Raw genomic sequence first — 17,598 nt, forward strand, 5'->3', positions numbered from 1 at the left:
TCAATGTAGTAGAGTAACAATATAAGTGCGTTAAGTTTAAACTTACAGAAAACTGCTGCCACTGACTCCAGGTCTCCTGTCAGTCTGGGAGAACCACTGCTTGAAGGAGCTGGCTTTGTTCACAGGCCAGTTTTACCATGATGAAGAAAAGAGGGAAGAGACAAGCTGTTAGCACAAAGTTGGACGGACACCACTGTCTAAACTAAAGTCAAAGTCAAAACTACCACTGTATAGTTATGATTCCCTGCATTGGAAACGAAGGCTAAACCTGGAAAAACAGCTCCAGACTAAATGGGGTGTCCACAAACCTTTGGCCAAACTGTGTGTGTGTGTGTGTGTGTGTGTGTGTGTGTGTGTGTGTGTGTGTGTGTGAGAAACCAGAGCAAGAAGAAGAAAGTGCAGAATGATGAGTGTGAAAGTGAAAAAGGATGAGAGTCAGAAATAAGTGAGAGGAATGATGTAAGAGCGAGGTGGGGGTGGGGAGGTGCATACAGAGGAGCGAGAAGGGTGAGACACACCAGGAGAAACAGAGGGGAGAGAGAGAGGGAGAGGTGACATTTGAAAATAGAGGACAGAGAACAAGAGTGTGACTGAGTGTGTGTTGAAGCAGCTGTTTTCCTGAAGCCATTTCGGTATCAGGGTACACAGCGGTAATCTCCCAAGATCCTCTCCTCCAGCAACACTCCCTCCTCCCTCCTCTGATGTCAGCTGCTTCCCGTGCACATGCTGCACGAGCCATTTTGAACAGGACGGCCAAGGTGTGGCAGAGAGAGTATTACTGACAATGGCAAACGTAGGTTCAACAGTTAATGTGTCACCTGCTCTTCAGTGCTGCCAGATGTGTTCGCTGGTCCAGATGCAGCAGGTCAGCAGCTCAGTGCCTGGATCAGACCATGATATCAGCCTGATCTGACCAGCCCTGCCTCCTAGAGCTTATGTTTATATCCTAATTACACTGTGGAGCAGAATGTGATTGTGTTCACAGGCAACATGTTGTAATGTTAAAATAAAAAGCTACATTTTTATGGCAAACGTCTCCAAAAAATGACATTTTTCTATATTTAAAGCATTTTATGAATTGTGCTCCTTATGTCATGGTAAATGGACTGTGCTCTTCTAACCTAACCTGGACAAAGTGCTCTACAGATTCACCCAGCGATGGAGCTGCCATGCAGGGCACTGCCACATTGCCCAGGGCAGTTCATCATGTGGACCAGGAGAACAGGAATCAAACCACCACCCCTGTGAACAGAGATCAACCCGCTCTAGCCCTGAGTCACAGCCGTGGCAAACAAAGTGTCATCACTGAATGGTGATGACACATTTAGGGAAACACAGACACTGCAGTTAATGTTAACGCTGAATACAACCTACTGTTTTCCCAGTTGTAGGGATGAGTGCAGCTGTAAAATAAAACAGAAACCAACAGAAACAAATAAGTCAGTCGCCTCGTACGGGAAAAGTTAAGATTAGTGTGTGCGTGTGTGTGTGTGTGTGTGCGTGTCCAGAGAGGAAACAGCCTTTCAGTCAAAACAAAGGCTTGTAATGAGTCAGCTCTCTCTCTCTCTGGAAGGCGAAGCAGCATTCAGTTGGTTTCCATAAAGACTGACCAGCAGCTCCTTAACTCACAGCTGCGTGAATCAACAACTACTCCAGTGATTCTGCAGCTACAGGCCCAGCCTGACTTCAGAAAGCCATCAAAACTGAAAGAAATGGAACAAACTCTGATGATGTTACTGTTGATGTTAACACGTCTCTGGTATTTTTATAGTTTAATCTTAATTATCAGCTGACATACAGGGTTCAGACCACTGCACTGTGTGCACACTGGTGTCTGTTTTTAGACTAATCAAAAACTGAAAGCTCTCCTTTACAAAAGTCTCCAGAGCCTGTGCTTTGGGGTGGGGGGGCTGCAGCAGGGACAGGGGCAAACAAACACACAGAAGACTTTGACAAAAACCTGGTCTAGGTCTGGTCTTGGTTTTAATAAACTACCTTTGTATAAAATCAAGAAGTGGAAGAAGAGCAGAATGGGAAAGTAAAATCTGAAGTATTAAAATAAAAAAGGGAAGACTGGAAAACACTTTTACAACATGAAAACCTAAGAGTCAGCAAACAAACACAGATGAACAAAACTGAGGAGTGAACATTCTCTCTCATGCCACAGGGGAAGTGCTTCAGGCGGAAGAACTGAAAGATAATCTTATCAGAAAAAGCAAATGAGATTAAAATACAGCTGAAAAAGTTGGCAACGCAGCTCTGCGCAGTGGCAGAGCTCATAAAAATATGAAGAGGTGATGTGTCTGCAGTCCCGAGCAGCCTGAACACTTCATCCTCAGCTCATTCTTCTGTCTGTTTGTTTCACTTTTGTTAAAAGATCCACAGTCACTGCTGCTGTTTGACACAAAACGAAACTGTAAAAGTCGACCTCTGGTTACATTTTGCATTTTAACAGCAGAGTGGACTTTCTAGACAGTCGCTCCGTGCGGGCGAGTCGGGCCACGGCTGTGCGCCACACTTTGACTGAGATGGGCAAACAAACCCGGGACACATATGCAAAACCAACCAATTAGTCTCCATCGTTAAAGTCTGTTCTCTTGTAAAAGTAGATCTCGATGTTTGAAATGCTTCGGTTAAAGCACAAATCTCACGTCCATCCGCAGACTGTCCGGGCGCACAGCGGCGTCTTTGGTTGCGCCAAGCAGCAAGTTGCTCATCACTGCCCACTGCTGGTTGGAGACGCGCACTTCAACCGGTCCAACCGACCAAAATTGCTACTTTAGTGTAGAGTCAAGTCAAGTCAAGGGCATGTAGGAATTCTTGTTTAGCTCTCCTTTGGAGTCAGGTAAGGAGCCAAAGGCCAGAAAGAGCACTTGGTCTTAAAATAAAAAAGTTACATAAAGGCGACAAAGCATTAAAACTGCAACACACAAAAATAGGATAATAGTATTTTCCCCAGTGAAATTCAAACATCGCACTTAATAATTCACATGGTGGAGCTGGATATGTCATTACACTTGGTGAGGGAGTGAGGGGTTATAACATACTAAAAGAGATGTGATGACTTCTTCTTAATATAACCGTATTCTTGAAATCTCAGGATTTCCCCTACATATCTAATATAGAGTAGCTAAATCAATACCATCTACATTCTTCTTCTATACTGAAACTGTTTCTGTGTTGTGTTGATTTTGTATATTTTATGTATAATGAGTTTCCATATTTGATGGAGTAAATAACAGCTGCTTTATGGTGTTTCTCATTTAATCGTGATTATTATTCACCTGCTGTGGACATGTCTAACATCTGAAACTGAACAGATGTGGTGATGATGTCACATCCAGTCTATTCACAGCAGCACAGTAAAAGCTCAGGTGAAAAGGTTAATAACTGCAGAACAAACACAGTGGAGATTAAACATTAACCAGGCATGTGGAACATTGACGGACTGACAGTTTGTTCTCTCCTGAAGGTACAAACCTTCAGGAGAGAACAAACTGTCAGTCCACTCATCAGTAATATTTCATAAAGTACTTCATTTCACCTGTATCACCATAGCAACCTCAGTCTGTTTTTAATTGGAGCCTGAGGCCAGTCTGCATCCCTTTCATCTTCAACACACACACACACAGTGGCTCTGCACTCATTGAGACACACACTTGTTCTGTTTTAAACACCTTCACACACTTTAGCTTTGAGGCGGCATCTCCTGGTGGAACAGACTGATGTGGCATCCTTTGCTCTAGAGCTTTGAGGTTTGTCTCTCAGTGCTCAAGCTGCTACAGTTCAGTGCAGTTCGACACTAAATCACATGTTTTGTGTGTTTACAACAAAAGTTTAACCTATTGAAATCTGTAGAGGAACCTTACATAAGGATAAGCACACTTTATGTGTGCCAAGTATGTTACACAAGGAATTTGCTTCAGAACCGAGGCAGCCATCTGTGGCGCCAACTCACACCGATGGCTCTAACCATTGGGGGTTCAGTGTCTTGCCCAAAGACACTTTGACATGTGGACTGCAGGCAGGATGATTCAAACCTCCAACTGGGTTACCCACTGAACAACAGCCGGCCCTAAAACACATTTCCTGACCGGGAATCGAACCCAGGCCACAGCGCGGAAAGCGCCAAAGCCTAACCACTAGAGCACCTGGGAAAGATATGGAAGATACAAGGCCTCATTCAGTGGTTTTTCATTGTTTCTATTATTTTGTACATTGTAGATTAATACCCAAGACGTTAAAGCAATGAAAGTGTCAAAGAAAGTGAAATCTGTTTCATATTTTACATTCTTCAAACCTGCCACGCTCTGCCTGGATGATCGTTCAGCTGCACAAACTGAATATCAACATTGTGGATTAAAAGCCACATTGTGACTTTTATTTTGAGTCAGTTGCTAAATATTTCACTAACCTTCCACTCGCTCATATGTTCTTGGCAAAGCCGATGCTTGATTGTCAAATAACAGCCAGTTACTAAATGATCAGCCAAGTAACAGTTATCAAAATCTCACAGACACCTGTTTCACCAGTGCATCGTTTCTCTAAGAGCCAGAACAACAAGGTACTGCTGGGATTTGAACCCAGGATCCCCTGTTTACAAGACACCTGCTTTAACCAGCTAAGGAAGGAAACAAACCCCCCCAAAAAATTTTAATGCCTTTTTTTAGAGCAGCTGTGAATTTTTCCACTTTGATTCTTTGTGTGCAAACTGAAATTATACAGAAAACAGACAAAAACTATTGGTTTCATTATTAATGCAAACTCAGTGAGAGCATCCATTGTCTATGACCTTCCACTTATGCTGTTGAGGTTTGAGGCAGTGGGGCTGGAGCCTGTTTCAGCTGCTGGGTGAGGACTGGGGTACGACTCAGCAGGTTGCCAGTCCACACAAGAAGGTAAATCCCAGTTCCCTAAACGGCATCCATGTTTACCTCACTTTTGTCTTCTCATTAAAAAAACCTCAGGTGAGTGGAATCAAGGAAACACCTTTTAAACAACTTGAGACATCCTTTCCTTTGGTCCCTACTCTCAAACCTCCAATCACTTTCTAATTTCTGATAAAGTAACCTCCCTCCTGGCTCCTCGCTTGACCAGAATGACTTTATTTATTACAGGGGGAATTAATCAGCATTAGTGTAAATATGCCAGTGTTGGTCATAGCACACAAGCCACTCATATTACCCAACAGGCAGACAATGACCACTAAGGTACTGTGGGGATTTGAACCCAGGATCCCCTATTTATAAAACAGCTGTTTTAAACCAGCTAAGCCACAGCACCCATGCTCAGCTCTAATGTGTGGATGAAATGCTTTTTGAACGATCTTCTTTTGCCAAAGCAAACGTTAAACCTTTCTTTGAAGGGCAGCTGGACCTCCCCAGGATGTAGGGCCTGCCTTTGTTTTCACATCACATTAAAAAAGATTACAAAGCAGCTCTGTGTATGTGCAGCGGTTGACCTCCTGGGTTTATTCAGCAGATGCTGCGACCAGCTAAGCCACCACACCTAACCAATAGCAGATCATTTAGAACACACTTTTTACCACAAATACGACATATTTTAATGATATATGACTCAAGCTCACATCGCCTCGCTGTTCTTTGCAAAGATACACAGTAGTTTGAATGTGTAACTATAACTGAGTAATGCTTTGTTCACTCTTAGCATGAATTTATTCAACTGGTTTGTTACAACAATAATATTGAGAAACTGCAACTGTGAAGAGAGAGAAATGAAACTGTGTTTTCTTATAGCTATAAATTATTCACCCTCTCATGCACACACACACACACACACATATCCTTGCAGTTACAGGGCCTTACACAGACTTACCTTCTTTTCCAGGAGACTGACCTTAACCTTAAAATTTGAGATATTATCGTGGGGCCCAGCGTTTGGTCCTCACAAGTGACTTCTGGTCCCCACAAAGCAGTCTGCTCCCAGTGTACCATCGCCACAGGTATATATAAACAAGGCCACACACACACACTTGGCTTATTAACCCTCCAACATGCACATATACACACAAAACACACAATCAAATCCATGCATCAATAGACACATTAACACACACACACACCATAGACCTTTAATAAGCCAAAGAGAGGCTCCATCTTTTGACAGGAGGAGTGAAGTCGGTGATGTATTCCATCTTTGTTGTGTTTCAAACCAGTGGAGTGAAGAGCATCATGGGAAATGAAAGGAAAGGATTGTATTTCCAAATGGGATAGTTTGGTGGAAAACCAATATGTTATCTGTGAACATTCTACTGACACATTTAGTATCAACACCTGTATGATTTGCCAAATACACTTCTGCAGCATCTGCATAGGAAACAAAAACCATCTGCATTAAATATCAGCGTATATCCTCCACGGTCCTACTTCCCAGTCATCTTGCATCACTTCCTCAAAAAAGCTGCACGCAGCCCAGCTACTGTACATTTTCTGTCTGCATGATGTGGGCTGACATGAGTGCATTTATGGTTTAAAAATGAAGAAAGGAGTCATCTAGCTGGAGCGAGCAAGAAAGACGAGGACAAGTAAAAAGGGAGAGAGCAGAAGAAGGAAAAGGAGAGGGGGTTAGGGGGTGAGGGAGATGGAAAAGCAGGATGAGAGGAAGATGAGTGTTCAACTTGTTCTCCCAGAGGGAAACAACAGACTGGAGGAGCGTGGGGGCGCTGCCTTAATGAGAGCACACACACAAACAAACAGACTCTCCTTGTCGACCTTGCGATCCCTGCTCTCGCCTCCAGCCCTGAGCGTTGACTTGTTGCCATGGCAACACAGCTGTCCACCAGACAAACAGCAGCCGGTTTCAGTTATGCTGTGTCACTGTGTGAGTGTGTCCAAGGAGAGAAAAGGAAAGTGTGTGGGAGAGACTTACTGTAAAAAGATGAGTGAGAAGAACCTTCTGACCTCGTTCAGCTTGGACCACAACCACAAAGACACTTTAAACTATGTTGCTGCACAGCAATGGTGCAAAGTACTGTAGCGTTGGGGGGCAGAGAGACACTTGGCAGGATCCCCCAGAATGCCCCTCTGGATGGGCAGTATATCATTTGGTTTATGTCAGAAATCAACTTTATTGACCAGTGTAAATGTGAACTCTCAGGATTTATTTTCTAGCTTCTGATGAATCGGTTCTGGTGTCTCCTAACAACTTTAATCAATAAGGGGCCGTTCACTTATTTTGTCTAAAAACGTGTGGAAAACACCAGCTGTGCCGCTGGGGGGTACTCTGTGTTTGGGTGCACCCCGGCCTTCACACACTATCTATCTATCTATCTATCTATCTATCTATCTATCTATCTATCTATTGCTGCAGCTTCACTGGACTCTTGGGAAACTAAAAGCTGGTTTCTTCTTCAGGGTTTCATCTCTCATGTTCCTTGCTAGAAGGAGCCCCACTGATGGTAATCAAACAACCTCCAGGTGCAGTGAGACTGTCTGACACAATGTACCCGAGATGTTAATGTGGATGTAAAGTTTCTCAGCTGGCTTGGCTTCACCTCCTCCTCTCCTCTCGTCTGTCTGCTTCATTTCCTGAGCTGAAATAGAATTGACTTCCTGATACAAGGTTAAATGAGTCTGATGTCAGTTCCCTGCAGAGGGAACGCCAGAGAGAGAGGGAGCGGCAAAATTAATCTGTTGACTGACAGGTCGACGTCGTCATGTTGTGTGCACAGTGTGTGTGTTCTGCATCTAGAATTTCCAGAAGTTCAGAAGTGAGGTTTGTTTGTATGCATTACATCATTAGTTCAAAACCAATATTGTGGTGACTTTTCAGCTGACCAGCACAACTTGGAAGGGCAGTTTGAGTGTTGTGGTTCAGGGCAGAATTAGGATTAGGTTGGGTTTGATACACTCTACTTGAATTACTCATGTTGTGGGGACAAAGTTCGACAAATTTGGACTTTGTGCGCACTCCTGTTACACGCTGCGCACCACGGCCGTCCGCCACATACACAATAATAGTGAGGCGCGCGCAAAACCCGTTTTTCCGTTGTAAGATGAAGATCAATTATTCTAACTTGGCGCGCGCCAAACAGGAAATGGTGGCCAGTTTGTTAGTATGACATTCGGTACGACCCCTTACAGACATCTATAAATTGGTGTGTTGGCCAACTTGAAAACTGAAACACGTTGTCTACCACACAAGCTGTCATTCATTTTCATTCAGCTGCTCTGTAGGTTTGATAAGCTGCTGGATAGCTAGTCGGATAGTTAGCTACACAACGTATTTCTTCTTCTACTGCTATTCCAACGTTGTAGAGTGTGTTGATCCTCAGCAGCGACACCTATCGTTGGGAGAAGACTGCAGCGAGTCAAGCGCGAGTATAAACGGTTCGGGCTTTGTGGTGACGTCACAGCTGGCGCGCGGCATGGACAATGCGTCCGAGCATAACCGCACTTTTATTGTCTACTCGCTGGTGTCATTTTTTCAGAGAAACCCTCCCTCTGAGTGTGTGTGTGTGTGTGTGTGTGTGTGTGTGTGTGTGTGTTCCCAGGATAGGTTTGTTTTGTTCCGCCCACACAGTGAGACGTTTCACAGCTGTGGTCAACAGTTTTTGGCAAAGAGTGTGAGGGAAAAAACACCCACTTTGACCCAAAATTCAGTCTGGTCACATCACTCAGTCGGAGAAACAGTCACGTGACTGTCGTCCTGACCAAAACAAACGAGGCATTTATATGTGGCATCATTTATGACTATATGGTGACGATGGTCAGGTTTCGTCGTTTATTTTGCCAGTAAAGCCAGACTGGTACAAGGAAGAGCAAGTTTTGTTGTAAATACACGGTAAAGGAACGAAACACAGAGAAGCTGAGACCCTTTCTTTGTGAACTGTTACAATACAGTGTAACATTACATGGTGTGTTTGTTCAGTATGCAACCAGCGCCCTCTGCTGTTTGGGCGCCGAAGTGCATCGCGCTGTTGTGTTCAGTCAAGCTCTGCAGAGCAACACGTTCGTCGCTTTAAGTTCAGTCGATCACATGGTACAGTATTATTTAGCCTTCGTTTGTACCACCCAAATAATGTGAAAAACCTTCCTTCCTAAATGAAATAAAATACTACAGGCATAGTTCTCCTTGATGTGCACAACATGAACCAAACCTTTTACCATCAGGTTACAGGGCCACTATTTTAGTGTTTATTTGCCTTGAGTTGTACAAAACGTGTCACTGCAGCAACCTTATGTTGTGAATAGGACTTTGAGGTTTCATTTAACCATCTGAGACTAATAGAAACATTTAGTAAGACACAATTTTTGCAGGGGAATCTTCCCAACATTGTAAACTTACTGCAGCCAGACAGTAACATTATGAGCTTTCTGTCATCTTAATTGTTTTTTTTTATTTTATTGAATCTATTATCATGCATTTAAAGTCTGGGTAGTGAAGTTTAAATACATAATAAACAGTCACCTTTCACTGCCATTTTATGGCCAACATTATTTATTGTCATATAGGCATAATCAGCAGATTGACCACTGATGCTGTTGTTACTCAGGAGTCTCCTTTATTTGTCACCATCTTTATGTAAGAATTTAAACAGCCACTATTTTTATTTTCATTTTCATGTTCAACTGGCACAAAGATTTTCATGAAAAGGTGAATTTGTTTTACATCTTGAACACAAACTTTTAATCCAAGCCGAGGAGTCAAATCCAAAAACATTTCTTTTGCAACAAAGTAATATTACATTACTGTCATCTTAGCAGCTTATTTATTTTACTGGCATGTATTTACAGTGCACTGGAACTAGTTCATAGTATATAGTTTTGTAGTTCTTGCTCCAAGTGGAGTCACAGAGCAAAGCTTTAAATATTATTTTAAAATGTAATATTCAGAAACAGACTTTAGTTCAGTGTTTTATTAAATATCACGTAACAATGAATCATGTTTTTTTCCAAAATACTGTAATACTCAGTACAAATGGTGTGTACTGCTACTGTGCTCACATCACAGTGTCTTCATACAGTATATGATCACTGTTAATGTCCTGTCACTTAACCAGCTGATTTCCAGTCAGTCAGGTGTTGACCTCCTCTAGTTGCTGGACGACAGCAGACGCCACCTTTCTGTACGCCTCCGCCTGGAGAGTGAACACACACACATTTATTATATATTTTTATTCATTCATTCATATTTTATTCTAGTTTCTTCTCTGTACTTTTAGTGGCCTGACTTTGTTCAGTTTTTATTGTGTTGAACTGACTGATCTTGCAAAGCATGTAAAGCTCTTTGGAAATCTATTCTGAAGAGCACTTTATAACGTTTATTAGTAGCAGACAGAACTGAGTAGACCAGAACAGAAACAGCTGAACAAAATAGAACAGAACAGGTTACAAGACAGCAAACCAGAACAGAACAGAACCAAACAAATAGAATAGAGCAGAACAGTAGAGACCTCGGGGCTGTCAGGAGAGGAGACGACCACTGGTTTCCCTCTGTCCGACATCTCTCGGATGGTCAGATGAAGAGGAATGTCACCTGGAGGAGGAGACAGATGAAACCGGACATCAAACCGTCTAAAAACATTTTCCACTGGCTACGTTCTCAAGAGAAAGTGAAATTTAAAGCCAGAGTGTAATGCAACTGTCTTTTTAAAATTTCAAATAGCTCATAACAATAAAATTCAGTTCCAGCAACAGGTGCAAACCTAAAAACTGGACTCCTAAAGTGTGGGCGAGGTGTCGGGCTCCGTCGGAGCCAAAGATGTGGGTCTGGTGTTTACAGCTGGGACACTGGAAGACGCTCATGTTCTGCACCAGACCGAGAACCTGCAGGAACAGAGACCAACACAGTAAAGACATTTACATCTACCAGCTTTGCCATTATTCAGACTTTTTCCTGGAGTTCACTGACTGGACTTTGTACCATGGAAACAGACCTACTTATATTAACACTCACATGCAGCTTACCGGCACGTTCATTCTCTTGAACATCTCGACTCCTCTGCGAGCGTCCAGCAGAGCGATGTCCTGCGGTGTTGACACGATTACAGCTCCTTCACAGCAAAACACAGAAACATGACACGATTTTACACTGAGCAGGTTTAACTCGTTCTGTTGGTGACCTGAGAAACACAAACTGCTGCACAGTGAATACATAGAGCCCTGCAGCAAAAGCTTCTAATGGTATCAGAGCCTTTTGAAACTCTGTCATTGTCATTGAAGGATTCTAATAAAACACCTATGTTATGCCCCAGCCTCCCTGTGTGTGTGTGTGTGTTTACTGTATACAGATTAGTCTGTGTGGACACCTGACTAGCACTGGAGCCAGAGCTATCAGTGTCCACCTTCAACCACCCTGCTTCCCTGACTGGACCAGCATCCAGTCAGGCCCTCCAATGAAGCTGCAGCAGCACCACCAAGGAGGCCGCTGTGATTCAGTCTGCATGGCTATGCCAAAAAGTTGGAACAGACCCAACTTTGTTGCTGCACAACAATGCTTTATTTTGGTGGTACCAGTGCCCACTGTGCAACACACACAGTGTTAAAAGTCTGTGTGACTTACCTGATATCGGGATGTTCTGGGTGATCGACAGCTGGACGTCTCCTGTCCCAGGGGGCATGTCCACAACCAGATAGTCTAATGACCCCCACTCCACCTGCACAAACACATGTACGTGACTGTGTTACAACCCAACTGTGTTGTTCATTCTCAGATGAAGTTAGAGAAAGGCTGTTACCTGCCTGAGCAGTTTCTCTATAGCTGACATTACCATCAGCCCCCTCCAAACAACAGGAGCCACATCCTCCACCAGGAAACCCATCGACATGCTGAGAGAGAAGAGGAGAAGCTAAAAAGAGGAGGGCAGAGGTGTCACAGTTAAGCATATAAAATGGAAAGAGTTCAAATTTCCTGTTCGGGGTGGAAGGAACTCACCAAGGAATCCCGTAGTTGGTGAGTGGGATCATGAGATTGTCTGGAAGAGTAATAGAACAGGTCAGGTCAGCTGCAGCATTACAGACAAACCTTCACCAAACTCAACCACAGTTTATAAATCCTCACTGCACAGAAATATCTGTCTCACCTGTAACCACACAGAAACATCCTCACTGGGAATACTGTATCAGTGCATTAACAGCTGACAATCAGGTCACAGAGGGATATACAAAATAAGAAATTTGAGACAGGATGAGAAACACTGGGTCGTACTGTCAGTGAGCTCCGGGTTTCCCTTCAGGTTCATCAGTTTGGGAACTGACGGGCCGTAGACGTCAGCGTCCAGCAGACCAACAGACTTTGACTGAGAGACAGAGAAGCATCAGACTCATAATGTGGAAGGACTGCACATCTGACTGTAAAATGTAAAAGGAGGTGATAAAAATCTGAGGACAAATGTGTGATGAGAGCAATCGCTCCTTACTGGATCATTGGCCATTAATCCAAGAGCCAGATTCACTGCAGAGACAGAAAAACAGACAGTGAACACCTCGGATACAACAAGCTGAAGACTTTAGATGCAGTCTGGCATCTAAAAACTGTTCCCTGGACATGCACATCATTCAGCATCTGTGCTGCACTGCCAGCCAGTATCAGTATAAGTTAGCCACTTGGTCAGAAAGGACCACAAACCAGTGTTAAAGTTTAAATAACCCATTTTAGCAGGTTCATTCCAAAATATCTATTAGATCCTCTTAAAGCCTGGGATCTATTTGAGAGATGCTGGAGTCCTCCACGTGTCAGCAGAATGTTCATACACTACCTGCGGTGGTGGACTTGCCCACACCGCCTTTCCCAGAAGCCACAACGATGACCTGTTTGACCCCTGTGATAGGCTTCTGTTTTGGAAGACCTCTAGCCATCTGCTGCTTCTGTCTCTCCGTTAAGACCTTACTGTCCACCAACCTCTGGGAGCCAACAACAAAAAAGTAAACAACATAAATAATGCAGTTTCCATTTCTGGACAGAAGAGTAAAACTAGATATTTTTATTGCTCGTTTAACTGCTCTAACTAGTAGAAGAATTCAGTAGATTTAAGAAAGATGTTTTTAATCTTTATCAGCATAACACATCCATTTACCAACTACACACATAATGGTCTGCAGGAATCAAAGCTGCAGATATGACGAGAAACCCTTGAGTATGTATTAATGGTTTATCTACATGGCCAATAAATGATCTACGCAGCATTATTTAATGAAATATTTAGTACTAAATAAGTCATTTCTGCTCAATATTTGTGGAGGCTCACATCCACAACTACTAGTAGTTTTCCTTTCCTTTTCTATCCTGTAGTCATAAGGTATTTGTGCTTAGGTTGTTACTTCAATTTGGTGTAAAAGTAACAAAACAAAGCTGATTTAAACTCTTATTAGTCCACATTTTACATCAAGCCATTAGCTGCTAGCAGTTTTCCACCGCAATGTATATAGGTATATGGCATTTGTGATATCAGAGTCAAGTCGGACGAATCCAAACACATTTCCGTTTGTGTAGTTTAAAGTAGTCTCACTTTAAAAGCCCCATTAAACCCAGAACACATGCTACGTTACATGTGTGAAATGACAACATATGATCTAATACAGTAGACTACAACAAGTCTATCTGGACACAGAATTTATTATTAATATTATTTTATTTTACCGTTTACACATCGGTTGTATTTTGAAGAAAAAAACACTTCCGTTCCTGTCCTCGTTTGCGGTTGTGTAACTTGAGGCGAGCTTAAAGCTGTTAGCTAACTTAGCTAGCTGCACCGTGTTGTGTTCATAGAAACATTCATTTTACCTGGTATCGCATGAAGTGCGCACAGCACACATGTCCGGGTTTCATCTCTGTCCCTGTTTGTAAGACTGAATGTTTATTAACGCATATTCTCAGTAAATGTGACAATCTTCCATAAGTGGACGATGCCATGTTAAACCGCTATGGTACTCCTCGCGTCAATAGCTTAGTGCGCATCAAGTTTGCACAAATTACGCATCTGTAGGCTCGGCGACATTAGTGTTTTTATTTTTCCTTCCTTGTCCGCCTCGTTTTTGTTTTTCTAACTGTAATTATTTCGTTATTTTTTCACCCTTTCATAAAGCAGTATTTATTAATATACGTGTTATTGAATAGAACTTAGTGTTTCTTTTTATTTGTAACATTTTAAGTTAAAAAGCATAAAGTCGAAACATTTAAAAACTAAACAGACATATCACATACATTTATTTAAGCTGTTCATTTATTTTTCATATATTTACCTTTTCAAATGCGTATATTTATTTTAGTCTTGATAATCGCTTCTTTTTTTTATAAATATAAGCTTATATCTTATAAAAAATTAAAAGTTTCCTTTTTTATCCTGTGAATTTAAAAAGTTTAGTTGTTATATTGCTTAACAAAAACTGATTTAAACCCCCCCAAAGTGATCATATAATTAAGCAAAGGAAGGCTGCGAAAATAACACGCAGATTTGATCACCTTTGACTAGTCGGCGTTAATACGGAAGTGTGTTTCATCAATTTGCTTCAGGTTTTGCTTTTCATTCGTAGAGGATTTATTAGCCAAAGATTTGAGAGTAATGACAGAGAAAAACGATTCTCCTGCAGCTCGCACGGTGCTGCAGCAGTGTCTGCAGGCCAGGCTCCAGGTGAAACCGGCAGAGGAACAGTCAGAAGCTCAGTTTGTCCAGGTGAGAAGAGGTGTATGTATAAATAAATAAGAAACTATTGAAATGTGTGCATTTTGATCTGCATTGTTGATTTAGAATCTACATACAGAAAAACTTAATGATCAGTCACTTGTATTTACTATATTTCAAAGTGAACCTAAGAAAAACTTAACATTCTTCCCCAAATCTTTGTTCTTTTTAATCCGTGTTGCATTAGTTTCTTACTACTGGGTACTGACATTGACAAGGATTGTTTTCATATACCTCTGGCAATTTTACATTCTCTTTTCTGAATAACTTTAAATGATTTTTTCTAAATTCAAGTATGGCCAAAACATGTGAACTGACATGTGTAAACTCTGTTTCTGCTCTCAGATTGATAGAGGAATGGTGATTTACATCTGCTTCTTCAAAGGAGCCACAGATGACATTCTGCCAAAGATGGGTCAGAAACCTTTTTGACTTTTTATCCAGATATTTTACCTCCATGCTGCTCTGCAGTGGCTACAAGTCTCTGAGTATGAGGTGTAAAGATGTGTTCCTCACTCCCCCCATGCAGTGTCCACCCTGTTGAACCTGCGGCTGTGTGAGTCCGACTCGGGGAGGATGGTTTCTGTGTTAGAGCTTCCCGGCAGCGTGCTGATCGTCCCTCAGGCCACGCTGGGCGGGAAGGCCAAAGGCAGAGCCATGCAGTACCACAACAACATCCACAAAGACGATGGACTGCGGCTGTACAGTGCCTTTGTTGCTCTGTGTGAGAAGGAGCTAATGGCTGCTGCTGCGTCGTCAGCTGGGAGAGGAGCTGAAATAACAGTGAAACATGGGACGTATGGAAACAGACAAGTGCTGAAGCTGGACACAAATGGACCGTACACACACATGATGGAGTTCTGAACTGCGAGCTCTGACATGTGATGCCTACATGGAATCGAAATTGTGCCAACAGGGCTAGAATCTGTCGCTAGTGACTTCTAATGTATTGATATTTGATTTATGCATTTTTGATATAAACATTATAGAGATTTGGAATTTGTCAGTTTTGGTGTAATTATCCAAAGCTGGATCACCAAACTGGTACAGTGGGTAATTGCCTCAGTGCTCAAGACCTCAGGGGTACTGTGAATTTTGAACAACTTAAATGCAACATCTGGAAACACTGGCCCTTCATTACCTTGTGTTGTAGCCCTGGTCTTGCAGAGGAAACGTGTCATGTTTATTGTATTTATAGGCAGTAAATTTTAGTTTGCATATTGGTCTTATTTAGTTTAGGTGGCACAGTGAGAGAGAGGCCCCTGTGGGTCATCCAGCTGACTCTGAGTTGGCACCACAAAGCTGTCTCACCAGGTAACTAGGTAGATCACCATGGTAACAGATGCTGCACAACTAACCTGTGGAGCAGATGAACTTCAAAGGATCACTGACCAATCATATCACTAGGAAAACAGAGTCATCATTTCTACAGGAGCCTGACCAGGGAAAAAAAAGCATTGAGCTAACAATGACACATTGTACTGGACTACATTATATTCAGAGGTGTTCCTAATATTTTGACCCTCTCATATATGTAGCTAGGGAGCACAAAAATATAGACCTATATGTAGTGTGGTACAACACCACCTTTTAACTAGGCCCTCAATAATAAACATATGAATTCTTCCATGAGATGCTGTCTTCACCACTCATGTAAGTAGTTACTGTAATTAAATGCAAATTAATCAGTTACTGGGATCAAAATATGTAATTAAATTACAGTTACTAATCAAAATGTTGGTGATTACAAAGGACTTAACATCTGAATACATTCTGTTTGGTCAAAAACCTAAATGTATTTATAACATCCATTCTATTGCCTTGCATCTTGGTACCGTGAAGGGATGCATTCTTCTGGCATATTTCAGTGTTAGCCAGCAAATCTGTTGAGACAACTTTGAGTGCAACACCATCAAGGGCAGGATGGCTAACGAGGAGCTGTCTCTACATCTATATAGGCTCCATTCATGTGGCAGCACACATTCAGTTTTGAAGATTGCTTTTCACTCCACTGTTCTCTTGTTTGACTTTGTACCGCCTCTCATCTGCCAATCAAATCAGTGCGCATGGCTCTAAGCAACCTTAGTCTGTAGCATACATGGTTTCACCCATTTAGCCAGTTTCTCCTTGTTTTTCCACTTCCTTTCTTCTTTCACAACTAAAAGACCAAGGACAGAGAAGGGCAGCGTCACAGACATATTCTCCAATAGAAGCAGCCACACTGACCACAGCTGTGTGGCTTCTCCTTCGCGTGAACACGATGGTGCCCGTTTAGGTTACTGGGAGGAGTGAAAGTTTTTCCACACTGATCACACCAGTACAGTTTCTCTCCAGTGTGGGTCAGCTGATGGGCTTTAAGAAGATCCTTCTGTGTAGAGCCTTTGTCACACCAATCTCTGGATTATAGATAAGTACAAAAATATTCAGCAAACTGGTATCACTGTACTCTTAGTTCAACTACCATTATTAGTTTTTCTCCACAGCCTTGTCTCAATAATCAAATGAAATAAATCAACGTACATTTTCTCCACATTTTGTTTTTTCTGTGCAACATTACAGCACTTAAATCAACTTACATTTTCTGCACATTGTTTTTTCTGTGCAACATTACAGCACTTCCCAATCTTTTCCTACATATAACTGTTTAGCACATTTCAGCAAATGATTAAGTACAGCTGTGTTAGAAATTAATAAATCAGATAATTACTAGACTTTAATGTGTGTTAGTAATACAGATTAGTAAGATTCAAAGTCTGCTCTGTTTCAAGGTTAGCAGTAAGACATGACACCAATTGTTTTCTTGTATTAATCTTGTGTTAGATTTATGTCTGAATGAATGTTTTAGTTACACATCACGCATACAACATACACACACATTGAGAGTCTTCATTTTGTTATGACTAGGTAATACACAGCTGCTCCAAGCATGTGGAGCTCTAGATAAGAGATGGAGTCTG

At 42.0% G+C, this 17,598-nt stretch overlaps 2 protein-coding genes across 4 annotated transcripts; one reads left to right on the top strand and one right to left on the bottom strand.

Annotated features, from left to right (window-relative positions):
* Positions 1-9,506: 9,506 nt before the first annotated feature.
* Positions 9,507-13,987, bottom strand: nubpl (nucleotide binding protein-like). 3 transcript variants are annotated; one of them, XM_020611563.1, is made up of 11 exons: positions 13,744-13,987; positions 12,719-12,863; positions 12,380-12,414; positions 12,169-12,259; positions 11,896-11,935; positions 11,699-11,789; positions 11,524-11,617; positions 10,929-11,014; positions 10,667-10,787; positions 10,415-10,497; positions 9,507-10,099 (listed from the first exon to the last, which is right to left on the bottom strand). In XM_020611563.1, the coding sequence occupies exons 1-11, from the start codon at positions 13,870-13,872 to the stop codon at positions 10,037-10,039; spliced, it is 978 nt and encodes a 325-aa protein (XP_020467219.1). In that variant the 5' UTR covers positions 13,873-13,987; the 3' UTR covers positions 9,507-10,036. The 3 variants fall into 3 exon arrangements, with proteins under 3 accessions (XP_020467219.1, XP_020467220.1, XP_020467221.1); XM_020611564.1 differs by lacking the exons at positions 12,380-12,414; positions 12,719-12,863; positions 13,744-13,987 and having other exon boundaries at positions 11,699-11,809; positions 12,169-12,220; XM_020611565.1 differs by lacking the exons at positions 11,896-11,935; positions 12,169-12,259; positions 12,380-12,414; positions 12,719-12,863; positions 13,744-13,987 and having other exon boundaries at positions 11,703-11,780.
* A 471-nt stretch (positions 13,988-14,458) lies between these two features.
* dtd2 (D-aminoacyl-tRNA deacylase 2) lies at positions 14,459-17,167 on the top strand. Its single transcript, XM_020611579.1, has 3 exons — positions 14,459-14,632; positions 14,987-15,056; positions 15,171-17,167. The coding sequence occupies exons 1-3, from the start codon at positions 14,522-14,524 to the stop codon at positions 15,503-15,505; spliced, it is 516 nt and encodes a 171-aa protein (XP_020467235.1). The 5' UTR covers positions 14,459-14,521; the 3' UTR covers positions 15,506-17,167.
* Positions 17,168-17,598: the final 431 nt, after the last annotated feature.

The sequence above is a fragment of the Monopterus albus genome, unplaced genomic scaffold, assembly GCF_001952655.1.
Source record: "Monopterus albus unplaced genomic scaffold, M_albus_1.0 scaffold115.1, whole genome shotgun sequence".
NCBI classification, from domain to species: Eukaryota; Metazoa; Chordata; class Actinopteri; order Synbranchiformes; family Synbranchidae; genus Monopterus; species Monopterus albus.